The sequence below is a fragment of the Peromyscus eremicus genome, chromosome 19, assembly GCF_949786415.1.
Source record: "Peromyscus eremicus chromosome 19, PerEre_H2_v1, whole genome shotgun sequence".
NCBI classification, from domain to species: domain Eukaryota; kingdom Metazoa; phylum Chordata; class Mammalia; order Rodentia; family Cricetidae; genus Peromyscus; species Peromyscus eremicus.
In genome coordinates, this window is record NC_081435.1 from 48,976,254 (window position 1) to 48,997,809 (window position 21,556).

The 21,556-nt window shown below is 47.2% G+C and overlaps 1 protein-coding gene across 2 annotated transcripts in view; it reads left to right on the forward strand.

Moving 5' to 3' along the window:
- Pde6a (phosphodiesterase 6A) overlaps window positions 1-21,556 on the forward strand; it is a 63,249-nt gene that overhangs the window by 13,897 nt on the left and 27,796 nt on the right. For both annotated transcript variants that reach the window (XM_059246175.1, XM_059246177.1), the window contains 6 exons: window positions 3,237-3,311; window positions 11,084-11,148; window positions 14,807-14,873; window positions 18,355-18,402; window positions 18,872-19,021; window positions 19,525-19,668. In XM_059246175.1, coding sequence (XP_059102158.1) covers window positions 3,237-3,311; window positions 11,084-11,148; window positions 14,807-14,873; window positions 18,355-18,402; window positions 18,872-19,021; window positions 19,525-19,668 — 549 coding nt within the window. The remainder of the gene's footprint in view (window positions 1-3,236; window positions 3,312-11,083; window positions 11,149-14,806; window positions 14,874-18,354; window positions 18,403-18,871; window positions 19,022-19,524; window positions 19,669-21,556) is intronic.

Below are 21,556 nucleotides of genomic sequence, written 5' to 3' on the forward strand. Positions count from 1 at the left end.
GAAAACTCCACCCTTCCCCACTGCACTATAGAAAGTCCACCCTTCCCCACTGCACTATAGAAAGTCCACCCTTCCCCACTGCACTATAGAAAGTCCTCTTCCCCACTGCACTATAGAAAGTCCACCCTTTCCCACTGCACTATTGAAAACTCCACCCTTCCTCAAAAAGTCTGCACTATCAAAAAGTCCACCTTTTCTCACAGTCCCATGGAAAAGCTCATCTTTTCTTGGGTTGGTTTCTGGAATCTCTATTTTGTTGCACTGGTTTATTTCTCTATTATTCTACATTACCTTAATTTTAGTATGTATCCACAATATCTTGATACTCCCCCGTGAAAAGATCTCTAGGGTTGGTGTTTTGTGTTAGAGTTCTTCACTATGTCTTACATTTCTTGTAGTTTCTCTCTGTACTCTCCACCCTGTCATACGTAGGGACTTCAAAGTGAGTATTTATTTTCCTCTACCTGCTATTGCTTATCTTCTTCATGAAACATTAAGTTCTTCTAGGGTGGTGGTTCTCAACCTTCCTAATGCTGCGACCCTTTAATACAGTTCCTCATGTTGTGGTGAGCCCCCAACCATAAAATTATTTCTTCCTACTTCATAACTCTAATTTTGCTACTGCTATAAACCATAATGTAAATGTTTTTGGAGATAGAGGGCTGGTGATGGGGTCACGACCCATAGGTTGAGAATCCCCATTCTAGGCCCTGTGCTGTGCTGTATGCATCATAAACAAGTGGCAAACATGACATGGGGCCCTGGTAGGTCCCCAGTTCACATGGTCACCCAGACCAGAGTTTCTTTCTTTTGTCAGAAATCTAGGAAAAGAGTCCAGCTGGAGAGCATGCCGAGGGCGTGGCATCTGAACTTCCTGTGACCTTCCTTCTGTTTGTCCTCTGGGTGACATTAGCATAAGCAAACCACCAGGATTAAGTGTGCTCAAAGGAACGAGGCAGAGGGGGTGGCAGCTACACACAGCAATGCAGGGTTGACAGGTCACTGTTTGTCCCCAAGTGTTAACAGCTCAGTGATCAGAGGGAGCTCTGGACCAGGAAGACCTTCTCTGCAGGCAGAGACTTTGACCTAACACAACCTTTGCCCCTCTGCAGGCAAAGAATAGTGGCAGAGAAGTCACAAGCCACAGGCGGAAACCTGGGTAGCCAGCCCTAGCGGCTTCTCCTCCTGGGAGAAGCCTTCTTTCTGGGTTCTTTCTCTCCCCCCCCCCCCCTTCCTTTCTTTCTTGAAACAAGGTCTCGGGCTGGGCGGTGGTGCACAGCACTTGGGAGGTAGAGGCAGGCAGATCTCTGAGTTTGAGGCCAGCCTGGGCTACAGAGTGAGTTCCAGGAAAGGCTCTAAAGCTACACAGAGAAACCCTGTCTCAACACCCGCCCCCCCCCCAAAAAAAAAAAGAAAAGAAAAATAAGGGTTCTTGGGTTTGCTATGTAGTCAAGGATAGTCTTGAACTCCTGATCTTCCCATCTCTACCCCCTAAGTGCTGGGATTCCAGGCAAGTGCTTCCACACTCACTTTATTCAGTGCTGGGGTTGGAAGCCAGGGTTTTAGGCCTGCTAGGCAAGCAGTCTATTATCTGAGCTCCATCCCTAACCCTCTTTTATCTGTCTTTCTCTTGCATCTCGGACCATGGTAAAAGGAAAACTCAAGATAAAATAAGTTCAGTAACGCATGATTCGTGAAGCACCCAGACAGGAAGCCACCAAGGACGCTGCTTACAGCATGAGCAGTGAGCTCTTCTGGGTTGAACGGAGTAGAGAACAGGAACAACTTGATTGGCTGCAGTTACATGTTTTTCTGATCTGATCGGCTGTCTGTCTGTGATCGACTAAAATTTAATGTCATAAAAACATGTCTCTTAGGTTATTACTCCAGAGCTGGGGATGGAGTCTAGGGCCTTGCACATGCTAATCAAATGCTTTACTTCTGAGCTCCAGCCTTTGTTTGTTATGAAGGGACATGTATTGTAGCACAGGAGGCCAAATACAAAGTCAGGCTCAGGTGCGTGCCTGCTTACTGCATTTGATGGCTTTTAGGGTCTTTTGGATTTTTTTTCCCCACAACACTTTAACAGTTAAAAACAGTGTTTCTGGAGTTGACAGTGGCATTGTGTGATATATTTCGAGACCTCATGGATAAGTTTTGAATCCCCAGTTGCTGGGCGTCCGCTGCCCCTGCCAACGTAATAAATAAATCAATCAAGCCAAATTAATAAATCCAGGTTTAATGAACAGAGCAAAGCAATCCTGGGTGACCCTTGGGAAGGCAGGGGAAGAGTCACACGGCAAATATGGCTACCAGGCCTTAAAAGTAACCTGTAGTCATGGTCTTGAGCAGCTCCAGGGAGGAACTGGCTTTTGGTGGGTTTCGAGGGGGCGGGGGTCTGGACTAGGAGGGCAGCTCTAGGGGAAGGGCTTCTGTTTGGTGGGCTTTGAGGGGGCAGGTTTGGGGAGAGAGAGGTGAGGGAGGGGAGTTGAGGTGGAGCATCCACCAGAACACTCACCACGGCTGTTGTCATGATGCCTTTCTGATTGGTAGAGACACAAACGCTACATGATTATACAGCTGTGACCTCTTTGCTCTATTATCTCTATTCCAGATGCTTTTTAAAAAAGTTGTGTGTGTGTGTGTGTGTGTGTGTGTGTGTGGTTTATGTATGTTTCCATGTGTGTGAGTGGGGTGTGCACATGCCACCACTCGTGGAGTCAGGGGACATCTTCAGGGGCCCGTCCTCTCCTGCCAGGTTGACTGAGACAGGGTCTCTTACTGTTTGCTATAGCATAAGACGGGGTGGAGAGCTTCTGGGAATCCCCCTGCCTCCACCTCTCATGTTGCCCTCAGAACATCGACAGTATACAGAATGTGCTACTGACCTGGGTATCTAAGGATTCGAACTCAAGTCCCCACACTTGCAGGGCAAACGCCTTTACCTACTGAGCTATTGATTTCCTCAGCCCCAAGACCTCATTTCCCCGACTAGTATCTACAACACTGGGGACACCCCATCTCATCACCCACATTTTGGCTGATTAGACAGATCCTGCTTATCAATATTTAACAAATATGGTTATTCTCTGACTTTGTCCTTCTAGCCAAGCTCAGGTTTCAGTGATCTTTCTGCCTTCAAACTTCAGTGGTAGACAACTCATGTAGGTTGGACTTCACTTTAAAAAAACATGTAATTATTATTATTATTATTATTATTATTATTTTACTCCTAGGAATTTTTTGATGTGTGGCCAGTTCTGATGGGCGAGGCTCCAGCCTACTCAGGTCCGAGGACTCCAGATGGAAGGGTAAGTTGCTTTGTGACTTTTTTTTTCCATCTGTAAGGCTTGGCAGAGTCTGCTGAAGGATACTTATGTATCATTTGTGTTTATCTTCAGATATTAGTCTGCCTTTCCTGTATTATGGTAATTCTTCACAACTTTCCAACCCTGTCACTTGCAAATGTTAAATATCTTGCTGGAGTTTCGAAGGGACCCGGAGGAGCAGATGAGGCAGGAATCGATACCCACCTTCTGCAGACAAGAATGTGTTAAGAGATGTCACTAGGCTGGCTCAAGTATCTTCCCAGCAGGAAGTTAGAACCAGTTTGGAACTAGAAAGAGGCTTCACATCTGATCCAGAATGTCAGCTTTGTGGCCAGAGCCCAGTCCTAACTACTTGATACGCTTGTTAGCTGCATGCATTCCAGTTCTCGTTTGTTGGTACTTACCAAAACTGGACTGGTTTATAGTGACAGTCAGTTTTGGTTGTTTTTTTTTTTTTCATAATGATCTCTCAGTTGATTTTGAAAAGGTTGAAGGTCAGTTAGATGGGACCTAGCAGCCCACAGGATAGATCTGCTTGGAGCTATGTAAGAGCTGCATCCTTGGAGAGTGCCAGGAGCTACCCAGTTAGCCACAGTCCACACCACTCAGGCTTCTTATATACTCCTGGCTGGGTGCTCCTGTTTGGCCCCCACCCCTCTATAACGCAGGGTCACAGGGTGTCATACAACCAGGTTATACCTGCAAATGTTTTGTTTGCTCCAAAGAGGGAAGGAAAAGTCAGCATTGACTCTGAATTTTTGAATCAGTGAGGGTCCCACTGTGTGTGTGCCCGGAAGTTCCGTGTAGTGGCTCTGACAGCGCTCCTTCCAGTGGTGGTTGAGTGGGCAGTGTGTACCTTCTAGAACACTACAAAGACACACAAGAGAATTCCCTGCACAAACCCACAGATATCCCAAAGAGCAGCCTTGGAAAAGACGAGTCAACTTTATATTGTTGTTCATTTAAGAATGGGAAACAATGGGCTGGAGAGATGGCTCCGTGGTTAAGAGCAGTGGCTGCTCTTCCAGAGGACCCGGGTTCAATTCCCAGCGCCGATATGGCAGCTCCCAACTGTTGGTAACTTCAATTCCAGGGAAGCTGACACCATCACACAGAGTGTATAGAGGCAAAACACCAGTGCATATCAAAAAATATATAAATCTTAAAAAAAAAAGAATGGGAAACAAACAAACAACAACAAAACCCAGGTATAGTGGCTCACTCCTACACTCCCAGCAATGCAGAGACAGAGACAGGAGGATCACTGTCCAGATCAAGTCCACCCTGGGCTACATAGTGAATTCTAGACCAGCCTGGACCATGCTGTGAGACCGTCTCAAAACAAACAAAACCAAAATGGCAATGCAAGTTAAGTCTGAGGCAAGAGGATCATAAAAGTTCAAGGCTGTCTGGGTTGCAGTATAAGTTCACAGCTCCTGGACAACATAGAATTCTATTTTAAAATAGAAAAGTAACATGAGGGCTGGAGAGATAACTTGATGGTAGAATGCTTACCTAGCATGTGTGAGGTCCTAGGTTCAATCCCTTGTATGAGAGAGAGAGAGAGAGAGAGAGAGAGAGAGAGAGAGAGAGAGAGAGAGGTTGGTTGATGTGTGTGCATCTGTTTATTTCTGGGGCACACAGTGAATGAGATGAGGTTGGTCCCATTTTAACTGGACCAAGTGGATCTGATGTACTGGATCAGAAGTCATACTAATAAGTGTTAGAATTGGTTGGTATACCCCACAGTAGAGAATATGGATTCAAACAATGGTGTTATGTGCTGAAGCCTCTTCTCCTTGAAGTTCATTCCAGAGAAGTGAATAGACAATACTTGGGTGAAACCATGCAGGACTCAGGCAAGTACTGTTTTGGGGTCAAAGATACACTGAAGGCTTGGAAACAGAGCCTGTAGAGATTCCAGAAATCTATAAAACTCTAGATATATTGAGATGTGTTCATCACTAAGGCACACAGGAGAAGAAAATTCTCCAGGGAACGAAACACAGATAAATCTTATTTCACAAAGACCACCCACTGGATGCTGTCCTTAAACTCACTACCAAAGCCGAACCTAGAGGAAACACACACAGGCGTGATTTGGGCCCACACACAGTCACAGGATTGGCCGAGCCTGACCATGTAAGGAAAGTGGGTGTGGGGCTAGTGAGATGGCTTAGAGGGAGAAGATGTCTGCAGCCAACCCTGATGACTAGGGTTTGATCGCCACTTCTCATTCAACGGAAGGAGAGAATGTACCTCCATCAGCTTGTCCTCTGATGCCCTCTACATGCACACACACATAATACATAAAGAAGTAGTAATAAAACTGGTTTTTGAGACAGGGTCTCTTTATGTAACTCTGAATGTCCTGGAACTCTCTATGTAGACCAGGCTGACCTTGAACTTGCAGAGATCTGTCTGTCTCTGCCTCCCAAGTGCTATGATTAAAGACATGGGACACTATGCCTGACTTTTTTTTTTTTATTTTAAGAATGTGGGTACAGTGGGAAGACACCTGAGTCCTGACACTAGCTAGTCTTTGGGCTTGGGATGTTTCCAGAAGTCCCCTTCCCATTCTGTCATGCTGGGATAGGCCAGCCTGTCCATGGGACTTAGGTCACTAATGCTGGGCCTCCCACTGACATGCAGTAGGCACTCTAGTATAAAACCAGAGCTGACCGGTTGCACCTCATGTCTGCTGGGCATTGTACCTGAGCTCCGTCGTTTTGTGGTACTATGGGTTGAACCCAGGGCCTCATGCAAACCAGCCAAGTGTTTTACCACTTCCTCGGTCTTTTTTTTTTTTTTTTTTTTTTTTTTTTTTTTTTTTTTTCCTGAGACAGGGTTTCTCTGTGTAGTTTTGGTGCCTGTCCTGGATCTCGCTCTGTAGACCAGGCTGGCCTCGAACTCACAGAGATCCGCCTGGCTCTGCCTCTCGAGTGCTGGGATTGAGGGCGTGTTCCACCGCTGCCTGGCGCTTTTGTATTTTTTTTTAATTGCTTTTATTTTGAGACAGCTTGTATAAGCTGGCCTTGAACTCATCCTTTAGCCTAGAGGATGCTTGAACTTGCAATGCTCTTGCTTCAGACTCCCAAGTAGCTGGAATTACAGACTTGCACCGGCAGGCCCGGCTGCCATTTATTCTTTCTAATATGTCTACAAACGAGTTGTTTTTATTTTCCCACTGGGCAGTTGAGGAGGTAAAGATCTAAAAAGGCCAAATCATTTGTACACATTTAAGACCAGGACGCTTTTCTCGCCGGCGGCTGTCACCACAAACATGCCTTCTCATGGTCCCTTTCACCTTCTAATATGACTCATGTTTTATTGGCTGAATCCAAATGCACTTTAAAACTACAGAGTCTGACTTTAACCATCCCTCCCTCAATCCTAGGTCCAAAGCCTTCTAACAGCCAACTAGATCTTATTTCATCTCCTGTAGAAAGTAAAATGCCGTGTGTGTGTGTGTGTGTGTGTGTGTGTGTGTGTGTGTGTGTGTGTTTAAAGTAAGAAAAAAATTGTACAGGCTAACTAGGCCTCGTGGGAAGAAACAAAACATACTTGTCATCAAACTGCCGTATTTCCAGGCCCTGTTATTTGGCTGCCGCTGGACTGGTGACTCTTTCAAAGACTTCTGTCACAGTGTCGGCTGTGCAGCAGAAGGTAACAAAGGTGCTCTTGATGGCTGTGGTTTGGTTTTCCAGAATCTGTGAATTCGTACATGAATGTGGCCTTGAAGGCCACACAAGAGCTGCTGTGTGTAGGAAAAGCCGTTTTGCCTAACACACTGGTTCTATTTTGCTGCTTTTTTTCTGAGTCTCCAGTAGGCTTCAGGAGGAAGAAAACATAAAAACCCAGCACACTAGCCAAACCTGTTAGACATGCTAGGAACTTTTCGGACGAGCCCTATGGCAACTGTACTTGGCACTAGACGTCAGCCACGCCGGCAGCCACAGTGGCCACATGCTCGCTTACCTCCTAGACGCTACAGCGGCCTGTGTTGCCCAGCTGAGATGTCTGAGAACCTTTTCTTCTCTTGTCTTTTTTTTATTATTTATTTTTTATTTTATGTACATTGGTGTCTTGTCTGAAGGTATGTTTGTATGAAGGCATCAGATCCCCTGGAACAGAAGTTACAGACAGCTGTGAGCTGCCATGTGGGTGCTGGGAATTGAACCCAGGTCCTCTGGAAGAGCAACAGTTGCTCTTAACCACTGAGCCATCTCTCCATATCCTTTTCTTGTGTTTTTTTTAAATTAATTAATTTTTTTATTTTAGGACAAGGTCTTACTCTATAGCTCAGGCTAGCCCAGAACTTACTATGTAGGCCAGGCTGGCCTCAAACTTGTAGTGACCCCCCCCTCCCGTCTCTGTTTCCTGACTGCTGGGATTATAGGTGTGACCACCACAGTTAGCTGACCCAGAGTCTCTTAATATAGCTCAAGTGGGCCGGAACACACAGTCCTCCTGCCTCAGCCTCAGAAAATGCTAGGACTACTGGCATGAGCCATTATGCCCAGTGTTGTTCAGTATTTCAACTTACAATGGGTTGGTGGGGCTGTAACCCACTGTGCATGGAGGAGATGCGGGCTGTATTTGTTTAATCACTTTCCCAGTGATAGTTGTGGTCAGGTGTGGCCTGTGCAAAGTTCTTCCAGGGTGTAAAGAATAGTGCCTTCAGGCTGTGCCTTGCCCTGAGTGATTCCTCGTTATAAAACAGCAGTCGGTTCCATTTCGACTGCAAGTGCTGATGAAGAATGGTTTGGTATGTCATTTGTGGAAGTAAACAGCCACCATCTGTCCAGCACCAACCATGAGGCAGACTGATAACTCATTTACACAAAGAAAGTATGACTCCCTCTGAATGTATCATATTAAATAAGGAACATATGGTTATTTGCATCAAAACTATTATCAGAGCCCAAGTCATGCATGTCTTTGATCCCAACACTCTGGAGGCAAAGGCAGAGGCAGAGGACCAACCTGGTCTTCTACATAGTGGAGTTTCAGGCTATCCAAGTCTACATAGTGAGTGCCTATCTCAAAAAGTCAAAAACAAAACAAAACTGTATCAGAAAAACCAGGCCTGTGAGTCCACTGAACACATGAGACGAATAAATGAATGAATGAATGAATGAATGAAGCAACTCTGTACTTGATCATATCAAATAAAATAATGCTGGGTACTACAGCATTCTCCAAGCCTTTCATCAGACCATCCTGTACATGAGTCATGGATCAATAGGTACTGAGCTCTCAACTCTTCTATAACATGTTTTACATGCACACACACACACACACACACACACACACACACACACACTCATACATAGACCACTATGTGAAGTGTAATGCATACTCTGAGAGTTAATATTTGTATCTAAGATTGGATTGAAAAAGAACCCAGGACTGCCAAAAGCCACAAATGCCAAGTGAGATCAATAGTAATTGGTGAGTTTAAGCCATTGACATTGATATAGTTGTGAACTTGTTGTTATTCAATAAATTCTGACATTATAGAAAGACATAGGCACGTCAATCTATGCTTCTGACTTGACTTGCTCACAGAAGAGGTTTGGAGCTCAAAATCTTATCTTAAAAGGTCTTTTAAAGTAATGTGGCTGAGGCCGGGCGGTGGTGGCGCACGCCTTTAATCCCAGCACTCGGGAGGCAGAGCCAGGTGGATCTCTGTGAGTTCAAGGCCAGCCTGGGCTACCAAGTGAATCCCAGGAAAGGCGCAAAGCTACACAGAGAAACCCTGTCTCAAAAAAAAAAAAAAAAAAAAAAAGTAATGTGGCTGAGATTTATGGATGTGACAGGCATCTTTGAGACCGTGTCTATAGGATGCATTGCCATACATGGAAATGTTGAGTCAGAGAATATGTGCAGTTTGGTTCTAGAGACATCCTGCTAACTCTCCACTTGCAACTGTAAATCATAACTTGCAACTGTAATTCATAGGTAGGATCGTGCATCAGTAAGATTTTTGTTGCTATGGCAAATACTGAGACAAGAATGAAGTTTATAGGATGGAGGATTCCCATGCTGTCTGGGCCTGGAAGAGTTCTTTGTCTGCAGCCCCATTTCTTTGACTGGTAGAGACTGAGAGCCTTCTGTAGTTTTTCTTTGGGGGTCAGATTCAAGGTCCGGATTCCTGAGCCAGGTGGTGGTGCATGCCTGTAATTCTAGCATTAGGTGCATGCCTGTAATTCTAGCATTAGGTGCATGCCTGTAATTCTAGTATTTGGTGCATGCCTATAATTCTAGCATTTGGTGCATGCCTATAATTCTAGCATTTGGTGCATGCCTATAATTCTAGCATTTGGTGTATGCCTGTAATTCTAGCATTTGGGAGGTCAAGGCAAGAAGATCAGACATGTAAGGTCAACCTTGGCTGCATACCAAGTTTGAGGCTAGTTAGAAAGGACTATATGGATTCTTGTCTCAAAAAAAGCAAACAAACAAACAAAACAAAAAAAACCAAAAAACAAAAACTTACCAACAGAGCTGGTAAGATGGCTCAGCAGGTAATAGCACGTGTCACCAAGCTCAATGATCTGAGTTTGATCTCTGGGTCCCAGATCATGGGAAGAAAGAATCAAATCCTATGAGTTATCCTCTGACCTCTCCACCTTTGCTGTGATGTGTGCACGTGAGTCTACACACACATGCCTACCTACCCACACACACACACACACACACACACACACAATCAATGGGCTGGAGAAATGGCTCAGTGGTTACTTCCTATGCAACCATGATGGGGAGGGTAGGCAGAGGGAAAAGAGACTCTTTTGGGCTTGCTGGTGGGGCCACCATGCCTCAAAGGCATATAAGGCGGCAAGTGGTGGAGGAAGATACTGAACACCCTCTGCTGGCCTTCCCACACCCGCAGAGGTTCATGCACCTGCCAGCACAGACATGTGCGTACCCCCTCCACACACGCACACACATACACAACCCAAACAAACAAGTTATCCAGACTCCTGTATTTCAGCTCATCACACTATTTTTGCAAATGGAAAGAGGTCTAGTAGCTGAGGGAGAGACACCAGTCAATGCTTCTTAATAAATGCAGCCAAGTGTCTGTTTCAGTAATAACTAGTTTGCAGGCTTGCAACAATCCAGTGGTCATTGTCTGAGTAACTGTGTCCCGGGCAACAGAGATAGAGATCGCAGTGCCATTTTATGCTTCTATCCCTAAGTCATATAGTGGAAGGGACTCTGAGCTAGAGATCAAGGGCCCAGGCTCCGGTGCTGGCTCATTACATTGTCTCACTATACAGTAGTCCTTCCTTCTCCTGCATCTCAGTCCTCATCTGTGAGATGGTTGCTCAGCAGCCCCTCACTCAAGCGTCAAAAATGACCTGATAAGATAATAGAATTTTCCATGGAGAGCAAGAGGCATGGAGCCATCTGTCAGCTGGTCCTATGAAGGTCTGTGACCTCCTATGACCTTCTTTGAGGGTCAGCTAAGAACAGTGAGCACTGGAAGGCAGCAGAGCTGACCTTAGAGGGAGCTAGGAGCAAGCTTGGTTGCCCCTGAAAAACAGGGGCAGATGAGAGTGAAGGACAGGGTATGGGTGCCATGTCTTAGGCATGGGTAAACTTGGTGTGCTCTTTGCCCTGTTTAAAACAACAAAACAAAACAAAAAAAAGGGAACGGAGAAGAAAGAATCGGTCTAGTTTCATGGTACACTTCTGCTGAAGCTCCGCCCTTACTCCCGTGTGTAACTTTCCTCTTTTGCCAGGAAATTAACTTCTACAAGGTCATCGACTACATCCTGCACGGCAAAGAAGACATCAAAGTAATCCCGTAAGTTTCACCTCCAGACACGACAAACTTCAGGCACGTTTCCAACACCTTAAGTCTGTGGCTCCTGAAACGAACTCTGATCAAAGCCTGGACAGCCGTGCCCTTAGTTGGAGGCAGAGAGAGCAAGGGGAGCCCTGTGAAACAGTGACAAGTTACAAGGTGGTGGAACCCGCAGGGGAAGAGCTCCATCAAAGACAAGCATGCTGGGTTATGTATGGGGAGGAAGTCAAACTCCGGTAGCAGTCTGTGTTAATAAGCAACCTCAGCACCCCACCCAATAGAAAAAAAAGATGATGGTCTTAAATAGAGGCTTTCAACCACTTCTGGGGTCCAAGAAAAGGGCAAAAGCATGAATCTGGGAAAGAAAGTGACTCGGGACCCAAGGAACAACATCTAGAAAAGGGCCAGGGAGGAAGGACGCTAAGGGTGTATGTATAGTGGATGATTTTAGGAGTAGAGAAGTTGTGACCCCTTTTGGGATAAGCTTGAGCTGTTTTGGGCAGCAGCATATTCCAGAAAACTCATCTCCCGGAATCCCTCCCTGGACCGAGAACCACCCCCAGAACTCTTCCTGGAGACGGTCTCACTTTCTCACCTTAACTGCAGGCTCCTTAAGCTGCCATCAGTGGAGAGGGCCACACCTTTAGCCGCTGCCCCCTCCCTGCAGAGCCAGAAAGCTGAAGGGATTTACCCTGCTTTGCTCTAATCCTCAAACAGTGGAGAGACCTGGAAATGCTGACTCAGCCTTGGCCACCAGGTCAAATCCTAAAATACTCCTCTGTCACTCAGAGAAGCAGTTCTCAGGTCTGTCTTCTGCTAGTTGAGGATGGAAAATGTCGTGAACCCCCCAGAGATCATCAGGAGTCCCAGTTCGTATGCAAAAGTAAAGAGCCTTTATTGCAAGCTTAAGCTTGGGCTTCCCATCCATTCCGACCTAGTGGTTGGATCAGGGAGAGAGCATCAAGATAGGTTGAGGCAGGGTTTTGTGCCCAACACCTCCCCACCCCCACCCCCACCCACCCCCACCCTCCACCCCGGCTGAGGACCAAACCCAGGGCCTTGCACTTGCTAGGCAAGCACTCTACCACTGAGCTAAATCCCCAACCCCTGAGGCAGGGTTTTTAAGGAGTAAAGAAATGGAGGTGTAGGGGGATTCTAAGATTCAGATGGAGGTTGAACTCCTGATTGGGCAGGAGTGAGGTAACAGAAGTCTTGTCAAAAAGTGATTGGTACTGGCGTTGCTACAAGGAAATTGGCAAAATACATACAGATTATGTAAACTATCCTTTATGTTTTAGAGCATTTAGTACTTGTTTGTCTCAATTCTGATTGGTCTCCTGCAGGGTACAGTTTGTGGCTTTTCCTGGTTATTGTAAGGGTGAGGCCTAGTCCCAGTCCTAGCCCTGTCATGGCTGCACAGATGCTAAGTTAGGCCTCTTCATCTCACATTCCCCTGTTGCTGGGTTCTCTATTCCAGTGCATTCCTGTTTGTATAACTACTGGTTCTGGGGATGACGAGATGGCTCAGTGGTTAAGAGCAGTGGCTGCTCTTCCAGAGGACCTGGGTTCAGTTTACAGTACCCACATGGTGCGTTTGTAACTCCACAGGTTCAAAGGGCATCCGACACTCACATGGTGTACAGACATACATGTAGACAAAACACCCATGCATATAAAAAAATTATTAAAGTAACAGTTCTTTGCCACCACCACCCCTTTCTCCCTCCCTTTCTCTCCCTCTTTTTCTCTTTAAATAAAGTCTCACTATCCCTGGCTGGCCTCCAACTCATAATCCTCATGCCTGAGTCCTGGGATTACAGATGTGTACCACCATGCCTAGGTCTGAGTTTTCCTGAGCACAATTTTTTTCCTCTTTAGTTTTTCAAGTGTGTATTCTTCAAACACCCTGCTCGCTAACCTTCTTTTCTTTTCCTTTTAAATCTTATTTTTTCTCCCCCACCCCTCTCCCCTTTAAAAAAAACAGAGTCCCATGTAGCCCAGGCTGACCTAGAACTTGCCATAAAGCAGAGGCTGGCCTTTAGCTTCTGATTCTGCTGCCTCCATCTCCCAAGTGCTGGGATTATAGGCGGGAGCCACGACTCCTAGCTTCTACCCCCTTTCCTAGCTTCATACTTAATAGACTCATTTTATGTCTTTTACATTATCACAAGTCACAGCTTTCCTCCATGTTTATTTTTTTTACATGTGTATACGCATATGTGTACATGCAGGTTCATATGCTGTGAATGTATACACGTGTGTGCATATGTAGAGGCTAGAGGTTGATGTTGGGTGTCTTCTTGGTCTCTCATGTGAACCTGGAGTTTAGTAGTTTGCTCTTGGGATCCAGTCTCTGCCTACCGCTGCAGTCACCATTAGCCAGGGCTTTACCACTGAGCCATCTCTCCAGCCCTGCCCCAGTGTTTTATTAATTCAGCACGCCTCACCAATAATTCAGAGACACACTCGACGATATACAGAGCTGAGTTAGTGGTGCTGTTTCACCTACTCTCAAACTGGGAGAGGAGCTAAAAGGTGACCAGCAACATGTGAATGAATAAATTGGGCTACCGTGGCAAGAAGGAAAAATGCCCAACATGAAAAAGAAGCCAAACGAAATAATAAGCACTGGATAATTCCTTCTAAATGAAGTTGACAAACAGGCCAATCAGGTTAGTGAGTACAGGGAAACAGACCCAGGTGGGAAAATGCCTCAGAAAAGCATGCATGCATGTGCACATTCTGAGGCCAGAGGAGGATTTCGAGTGTCCCTTTCTATCACACTCTGTCTGATTCTCTTGTGTTGTTGTCTCTCTTGAACCTGCAGCCAGGCTGGAGGCTAGCAAGCCCCAGCCATCTCCCCACCCCCAACCCCCTGCTCCTGTGCTATAGCCATAGGCATGTGGAGCCACACTCAGCCTTTTACATGGGGTCTGGGGATCTGAATTCAGTCCTCAGATTGTGCTCAAGTGCTCTTACCCTTTTTAGCTGTCTTTCCAGCCCCAAGTCCACTTTCTTCCCCCCCCCCAAGTCCACTTTCTAATGAGTGATGATGATGGTTATGCATTTTTCTAAATGGGTGTATTTTTTTTTCTCACAATAACTGAGCCAAAGTAATAAAATCATGTGTCTCCTCAAGGTAGGGGACACATTTTGAGAACGGCATTGCCGGGTGGTTTTGCCATTGTACCAATGCACAGTAAAGAGGCTATGATATCACCGGGTGATACATCTTCTAGGACCACTGACATGTGGGTGACCCACTGTTGACTGAAGCATTGTCATATAGCATGTAACTGTAAGCCCAGGAAATACAGTGCTGTTGTTCCTAGAAATGAGTATTAAAGTATTAGCTTCGGGCTTAGTCCGTGGCAGGAGCTCACCACCTCCTCACTTCACCAGGGAAGACAGGGCTTACGCGCCACAGTCTCTAACAATCCGTAGAATGAATGTCTGGATAGTTCAGCCTCGTGGACGATCAGGGAAATGTCCTATTTGTGACCTTCTTTTCCATTTCTGGATGTACAGTAGATGGCTGGCCAGCCTTTGGGGCTGAGACAGCGGCAGGGGATGGAAGTGGGGGACTGTGCAGGTGGAAAGTGGGGAGGCACAGTCCCTGACTTGTAAGTCACTGTTTATTTGTCCTTGGCCTTTACAGGAACCCGCCTGCTGACCACTGGGCTCTAGTAAGTGGTCTCCCCACTTACGTGGCCCAAAACGGTCTGGTAAGTGATACATTGGGGGGGGGGCAAGAGTATGATTCAGTAGGACGGCAAAAAGATTCTGAATGAAGATTGGGGGGAAAGTGAGGGCTAGTGTGACTCTTTCGAGCCAGAGTTTCTTGTTTTTCTAGTTCACTCAACAGCCGACCCACAGAAAAGAGCAGATAATTGACATTTGGGGGAAATTAGCAAATATAGAAAAATCATTCTTACACAGAAAGGTGTATAGCGTCACTGACGACAGAAACTTGCGCAAATACGTCAGGGACCACGTCATGACTAGCTGACCTGCCAGGCTCCCCAGACACCAAGAAGCAAGCTCTTACACCAGACTTAATTGCCATTCCCAGCCTCCCCCTCCCACCCACAGAAACAGCAAAGCACCAGTGTGTCATCTCCTGCCATACTGATGTGACAAAATACCTGGCCAGGAACCGCACGTAACTTTGAAAACCACACCTCCAGTGACCTGTTTCCTCTAGCCAGGCCCTGCCTCCCAAAACAGCTCCTCCAGCTGAGACCAAGCTGTCAACCCCAAAGCCTGTGAGGACATTTCATATTTAGACCAAAACAGTGTCGCACCCACTCAGGGTCGAGTGTGGAATGACGATGTGCTCTCTCCTGTGTCCCAGAGCAGGGTCATGTCTGTTAGCTACATACATGTCACCCCCATGTGCCATTTTCGTCTATGGGAAAGCAGTCCACCATGGTAATTAGATGGCCAGAAAACCAAAAGGAGACAGGGTAATGAGGTGTGGATCCCACGGTTCCCTTCGGGGGCGTGCTCCATTAAGTGGAAGAGCACCTCATAGGCCCACTCGCCTCTTAAAAGTCTCTGCTACTTCCCAGCAGGGTCTCATTGGTGACCAAGCTTTTCACCCGTGAGACTTTGGGGGCCCTCCGTATCCAGACTCTACGGCACGCAGCCCTGGTGCGGAGACTGGGAGCAACCTGCTGTATGTGCTTAGTGTTATTGGAGGATTAGGTCTGAGACAAGAAGACAGATTTCCTGGTGGCTTGAGAGGGAGGAAAGAGCCAGATCTAGTGGGCCTTGGATGTCACTTGGATCGAAGGCTGGGACTTTAATCCATAGGTGCCTGGAGGCAGCCTGAGAAGAGTACAACTCAAGTAAGACGTGATAGGAATCTCCAAGGAAGGGGCCGGGGATGTGGCTCAGGCATAGGGTGCTTGCCGGATATGCTTGATGTTACTTATTAAGTGGTACAATGTCATTCATTAAGTGGCACTGTTTACCGTGCGGGGAAAAGCCATGAGGTACAACAAAATCCACTACAATAAGAGTTTATTAAGGGAAGGGAATAGGAAAGATGTGCATAGGCTTATGGAATGACCGTGTAGGAAGAGAGAGAAGGAATTCGTGGAACCCCCACAGGTGCATACGAGCTTACGTAGCTACGCCACGCATGCGCATAGATTATGTGATCACACTGTGTGCAGATTACATAAGACATAGGATGTAAGGCCTTGGGACGACTAAGCATCTTGCCCGCGCATGCACACAGTAGCTGGGGGAGTGGCTAGGAATGCTCGCACTTGAAGTTCTGCACTTCATTAAACCGGTTATGGTGGTCCACTCCTGAAACCCTAGCACCCAAGAGGTGGAGGCAAGAGGATCAGAAGTTCAAGGTCACCCTTGGCCACAGAGTGAGTTTGAGTCCAGTTAATGAGACTCTCAAACAAATCAACAAAAACCAATCTTGATGAAGGCAGACAGACACAGTCGCTAGGTACTGATGGTGACCCAGGCCCCTGTTAAATGTGCTCATTGAATACAACTCCAACAGAGATGAGACACAGAGAAGAGGATACAGGGTCGGGTCTCACACGGAGAAGGCAAAGCTGGCAGGACTTGGTGACGAAGCCAGAGGGCAGAGGAGCAACAGGACAGAGCGAATCTTAAACTTCCGGATGGCTGGACATCGTGGTTGTTGAGCTGGGGTATACAATGACAAGTCACTTTCGGTCGAGAAGAAGTGGAGACATTTCTTAGGAGCATGTCCAGCAGGTGGATGAAGAGACGGTTCTGATACCATGGAGAGAGTAGGGCAGAGACAGAGATGGGGAGTCTCGGTCGGTCGGGGTCAGGCAGTGTTGGAAACCACAGGTACAGATTAAGGCTCCAAGGGAGAGATCATCTGGTGCAATACAGAGAGATGCCAGGGTTTCCAGAGCAGGTGGGGAGAGAGGATTCTGTGAAGACCAAACAGGAGAGGTCAAAATGTTTGGAGATCCAGGAGAGGCAGCACCATGGTAACCAAGGAAGCAGCGTGAGAGACTTCATGGATGTAGCACAGGGATCTGATGAGAAAGAAGCAGGAGTCCCACCACAGCACTGAGGCCCTTGGCAGCCCCAGCGAAAGCAGATTCCGTGGCAAAGTGGAAGCAAAAGCCAGCAAGGGGCCACTGAGGAATGGTGGTCAATGAGCAGGCACAGAATGCAAGAGAAAGGAGGAGAATGCTTGCCTGGGTGGTTGCTATGGTGATTGTGTCAACTGAAGGAAGCTTAGCAAAGTTGTGGGAGAGATTGGAGCTTGTTCCGGGCTGAGGGGAAACAGCCCTGGGAGAGAGCAACAATGAGAAGGGAGTAAGGGCATCTGATGGACACGGTCCTTGCAGAGGCAGGAAGGAGGCTACAGTGCACGAGCAGTACTTAGAAAGGAGCAGGGACTGCTCTCCCTCTGAGACCAGGTTACCCTACCTCTGCAATGGGCACTCATGGGCCATGTGGGAATGTTTTGAGAACTGAAAGAAGGCATGCCTCCACAGGTGGATTTCAGCACTCAGCCAGTGTCTTGTGCAGTGTACACACTACACAGCTGTGTGTAGTTGTCCCATTATAGATGCTCCAGAGGGATCAGATTGTTTTAGTCTTCAAGAGAGAAATCTAGCAATATAGATTTAGAGTTAAAACACTTTTTGTTTCTTAATCTATTTTACAGCCCAAGGAAAGAATTCCTTCCTGCCAAACAAACAAAACAGAGCTCTAATGTAACTGAGCCAAAGATGCTTAGAGTAGCTTGATGGAACATGTTTGTGACTTCAGCCCTTAGGAGGCAGAGACAGGTTGGCTCCAAATTCCAAACCAGTCAGGGCTATGTAATGGGATTGTATCCCCAAAAGAAAACAACACATGCATGTGCGCGCGCGCACACACACGTACCTGAACACCCAAATACCTAACAAAAGAACCACAAAATGGGATACTGTACAGTTATTAATAATGACGCTGTACATTTAGCTTTTCTAAAGCCTAGGAATGCCTTGAGAATGTACAGAAGTAAACTCTAACAAGTGACCTTTCCTACCTGGTAACCTCAGTTAGTAACCCTGAGTCATTTTGAATCTGTCCACCTGATGAGGACAGTGCCACCTTGGGCAAGGACATGTGTTCTGAACAGTGAGTAGGACTTGGAGGCTCTTGCTCAGCTCTGACCAGCTGCATTATTCCCCTCCCGGCTTGCAGATCTGCAATATAATGAATGCTCCTGCAGAGGACTTTTTTGCATTCCAGGTAAGCCATTTTTATTTGTTCTCTTAGCCACGGGACTTTTTTTTCCTTTCTCTGGAAAGAGCGTTAGAACACACTAGGATCTGCCTGCTTTCTTGGGAAGGGGAGAAGATGCTAATTGAGTAAATGCCAAGGTCCCTTTTAATTTCAAGACACATGCATTTTTTTGGCCTTGCAAACTTTCTGACCTCAGGACCAGTGCCTAGGCTACTTCCTGTCTGGGATATTTCTGATCCTGACATCTAACACCATGCCTGGCACTTGCCAAGCCTGACATCTTAGGGATGGGAACCATAGTTCCTGGCATAGGGAGTTCACAGTGTTTGTAGGCAGCTAAAGCCACACGAGATCCGAGTTCTGTCCTCTCAGAGCTGAGCCAGGCCATTGAGGTCCAGCCACAGCCCCGAGTCTACCCCAGCTACCTGTGCAGCATGGGAGTGGGGGAGCCTGCAGCCCTGCCGTTCTCTTGTAGAAAGAGCCCCTGGATGAGTCTGGATGGATGATTAAAAACGTGCTGTCCATGCCAATCGTCAACAAGAAGGAAGAGATCGTTGGCGTGGCCACATTCTACAACCGCAAAGATGGGAAGCCCTTTGATGACATGGACGAGACCCTCATGGAGGTGTGCAATGCTGGGCGGCCCTTGGCGGGTGGGGTTCCGAGTCCGCCGGCCTCAGGCTTGGTCTCCAGAGCTTCGTGGTGGGACCCTAGTGTGCAACTGCCTGACCGCAAGGAAGGATGGGAGGCCGTAGTTCTGAGGAGCCTTGAGAGCCATTTTTCCATGCCCCTTCCTCACTGCCCCATGTCATTAATTTACTTCACTCTTGGGGGCAGTTTTAGGTTCATGTGAGAACTGAACAGAAAGCACAGAGTTCCTATGTACTTCCGGTTTACTCCACACAATTCCCTTTGTGACGTTTTTTTTTTTTTTTTTTTTTTTTTTGTTTGTTTTATAAACCTTCGTTTAAAATGCATTTGCTTCCATTACTTTATCATAGCTTGCCTGCCCCCGACAGCTTTGCAAACCCACTTTATAGCTGACAAAACAGAGGTCTCAACAGTCTTACCCTCAGTCAGCATCAGGACCCAGGCTGCCTTTGCCTCTAATTCTCTCTTTCTTCACAGTCTTTGACTCAGTTCCTGGGCTGGTCAGTCTTGAACCCTGACACCTACGAGTCCATGAACAGACTTGAAAACAGGAAGGATATCTTCCAGGACATCGTAAAATACCACGTGAGGTGTGATAACGAGGAAATCCAGACGATCTTGGTGCGTAGCTGCCGTCCCTTGTTTCCACTTCTGGTAGAGTATGCCATGGAGACGTGCCAGCCTGAGGCCAGGCGTGAAGCCCAGGAGGCACAGCCTGGCATAAGTGGGTTCATCCCTGTCTCTCCCACCTAGCACGGAGATGTGACAGGCCTCAAAGCTGAATGGATGGATAGGTGAGCATCAGAGAGTAGCCATTAATGATTGCCCCAGGAGCAGAATCCCTTGCAGGGTCACCTCTACCTTGGGTCTTGACAGCACTAGAAGCCCACATTTCCCTGGGCTCAAGACTGACTTGGCACTAGAGACCGTGGCAACCAATCTCAGCCCTTACTCTGGCTGGATGCTTATATCTGGCAAACCTGTGGATCGGGGCCATTTCTTAGAGCCTTCCTTCTATAGGGTCATTCACTTAAAAGTCCCACACATGTGACAGAGTTTGGCGAGCAGAGAGGTAGTTCAGAGAGAGTAGGAAACCTTTCCATAATTACACCACTTTGTAATTTAGGGATGGAGCTGAGGCTCAGTGGCAGAGTGCTCGCCTAGCATCACGAAGCTCCAGGTTTGATCCTGAGTGCTGTACAACTTCAGCATGGTAGAGCACACTGTCATCGTGGCTCCTGAGAGATGCAGAGTCAAGAGTTCAAAGTCATCTTTGGTTGCATAGTGAGTTTGAAGCTAGCCTGAGCTTCGTAAAATCCTGTCTCAAGACAAAATACAGTCCACACAGCAAATTCCCATTTATGGATATGTTCCAGGCTTCACATGCATTAGCCCCATGGGGAGCAGGGAAGGATTCCTTAACTAATGCAGAGACGAAGAGATTGAGACCCCAAAGAGGGAGAGGACTTGGCCTCCAATCATCTAGTATGAGAAGAGTTCTCACTTGACCTTGGTCAGGAAAATGAACTCCTATTCTTAATGGATGGCTCAGGAGGCAGCAGGCCCCCACCGGAACAGTATAGAAGCTCTCGTGTAGCAGGGGTGCTATCGTGAATGGGGAAACGGATGCATGAGGGTCGGTGGTTCATTGTGCCTGGAGAGGTTGGTGCTAAATAAACCAAGAGCCTACCAACAAATTGAGTTAGTCCAGTGGCTTGGGATACGATACCCAGCTGAAATCCCAAGACATTGGTTATTCACATCACACACTGAAACATCCCAAACCAATGTTTCAGAGGTCTCCCTTCCCTTCCTTCCCTTCCCTTCCGTCCCCTCCCCTCCCTCTCCTTCCCTTCCCTCCCTTCCCCTTCCCTTCCCTTCACTCCCCTCCCCTTCCCTTCCTTCCCCTTCCCTTCCTTCCCCTTCCCTTCCCTTTCCTTCTTACCTTCCCTCCCCTCCCCTTCTCTCCCCCTTCTCTCCCCCTTCTCTCCCCCCTTCTCTCCCCCCTCCCCTCCCCTCTCCTTCTCTCCCCCTTCTCTCTCCTTCCCTTCCCTCCCCTCCCTCCCCTTCCCCTTCTCTCCCCTCCCCTCCCCTCCCACTTTCTTCCCTTTCCCTTTCTTCTTTTGTTTTCTGAGACATAAGTAGTCCAGGCTAGCCAATCCTCCTACTTCCGCCTCCCAGTGCTGGGGCTGCATGTGCATTCCGGGTTTTCTTTGCTTTGCTTTCTTTAGAAAAGGACTCACGTAGCCCTGGCTGGCCTCAGACTTGCTCTGTACTGGAGAACGACCTTGAACCTCTGATCCCCTTGCCTCTCTTTACCTGAGATTACAGGTGTGCACAACTATGCATAGGTTCTGCAGTAACCCAGGGCTTTATGCATGCTGGATAAGCTCTCCACCACTGACCTAGATCCCCATCCCAAGGCCAGTTCTTAATCTTAGAAGACGCTAGAGAAAATCTTATTATTTCTTATCCATTCACGGTCAATTCGCAGGAGAAAACACCAAGT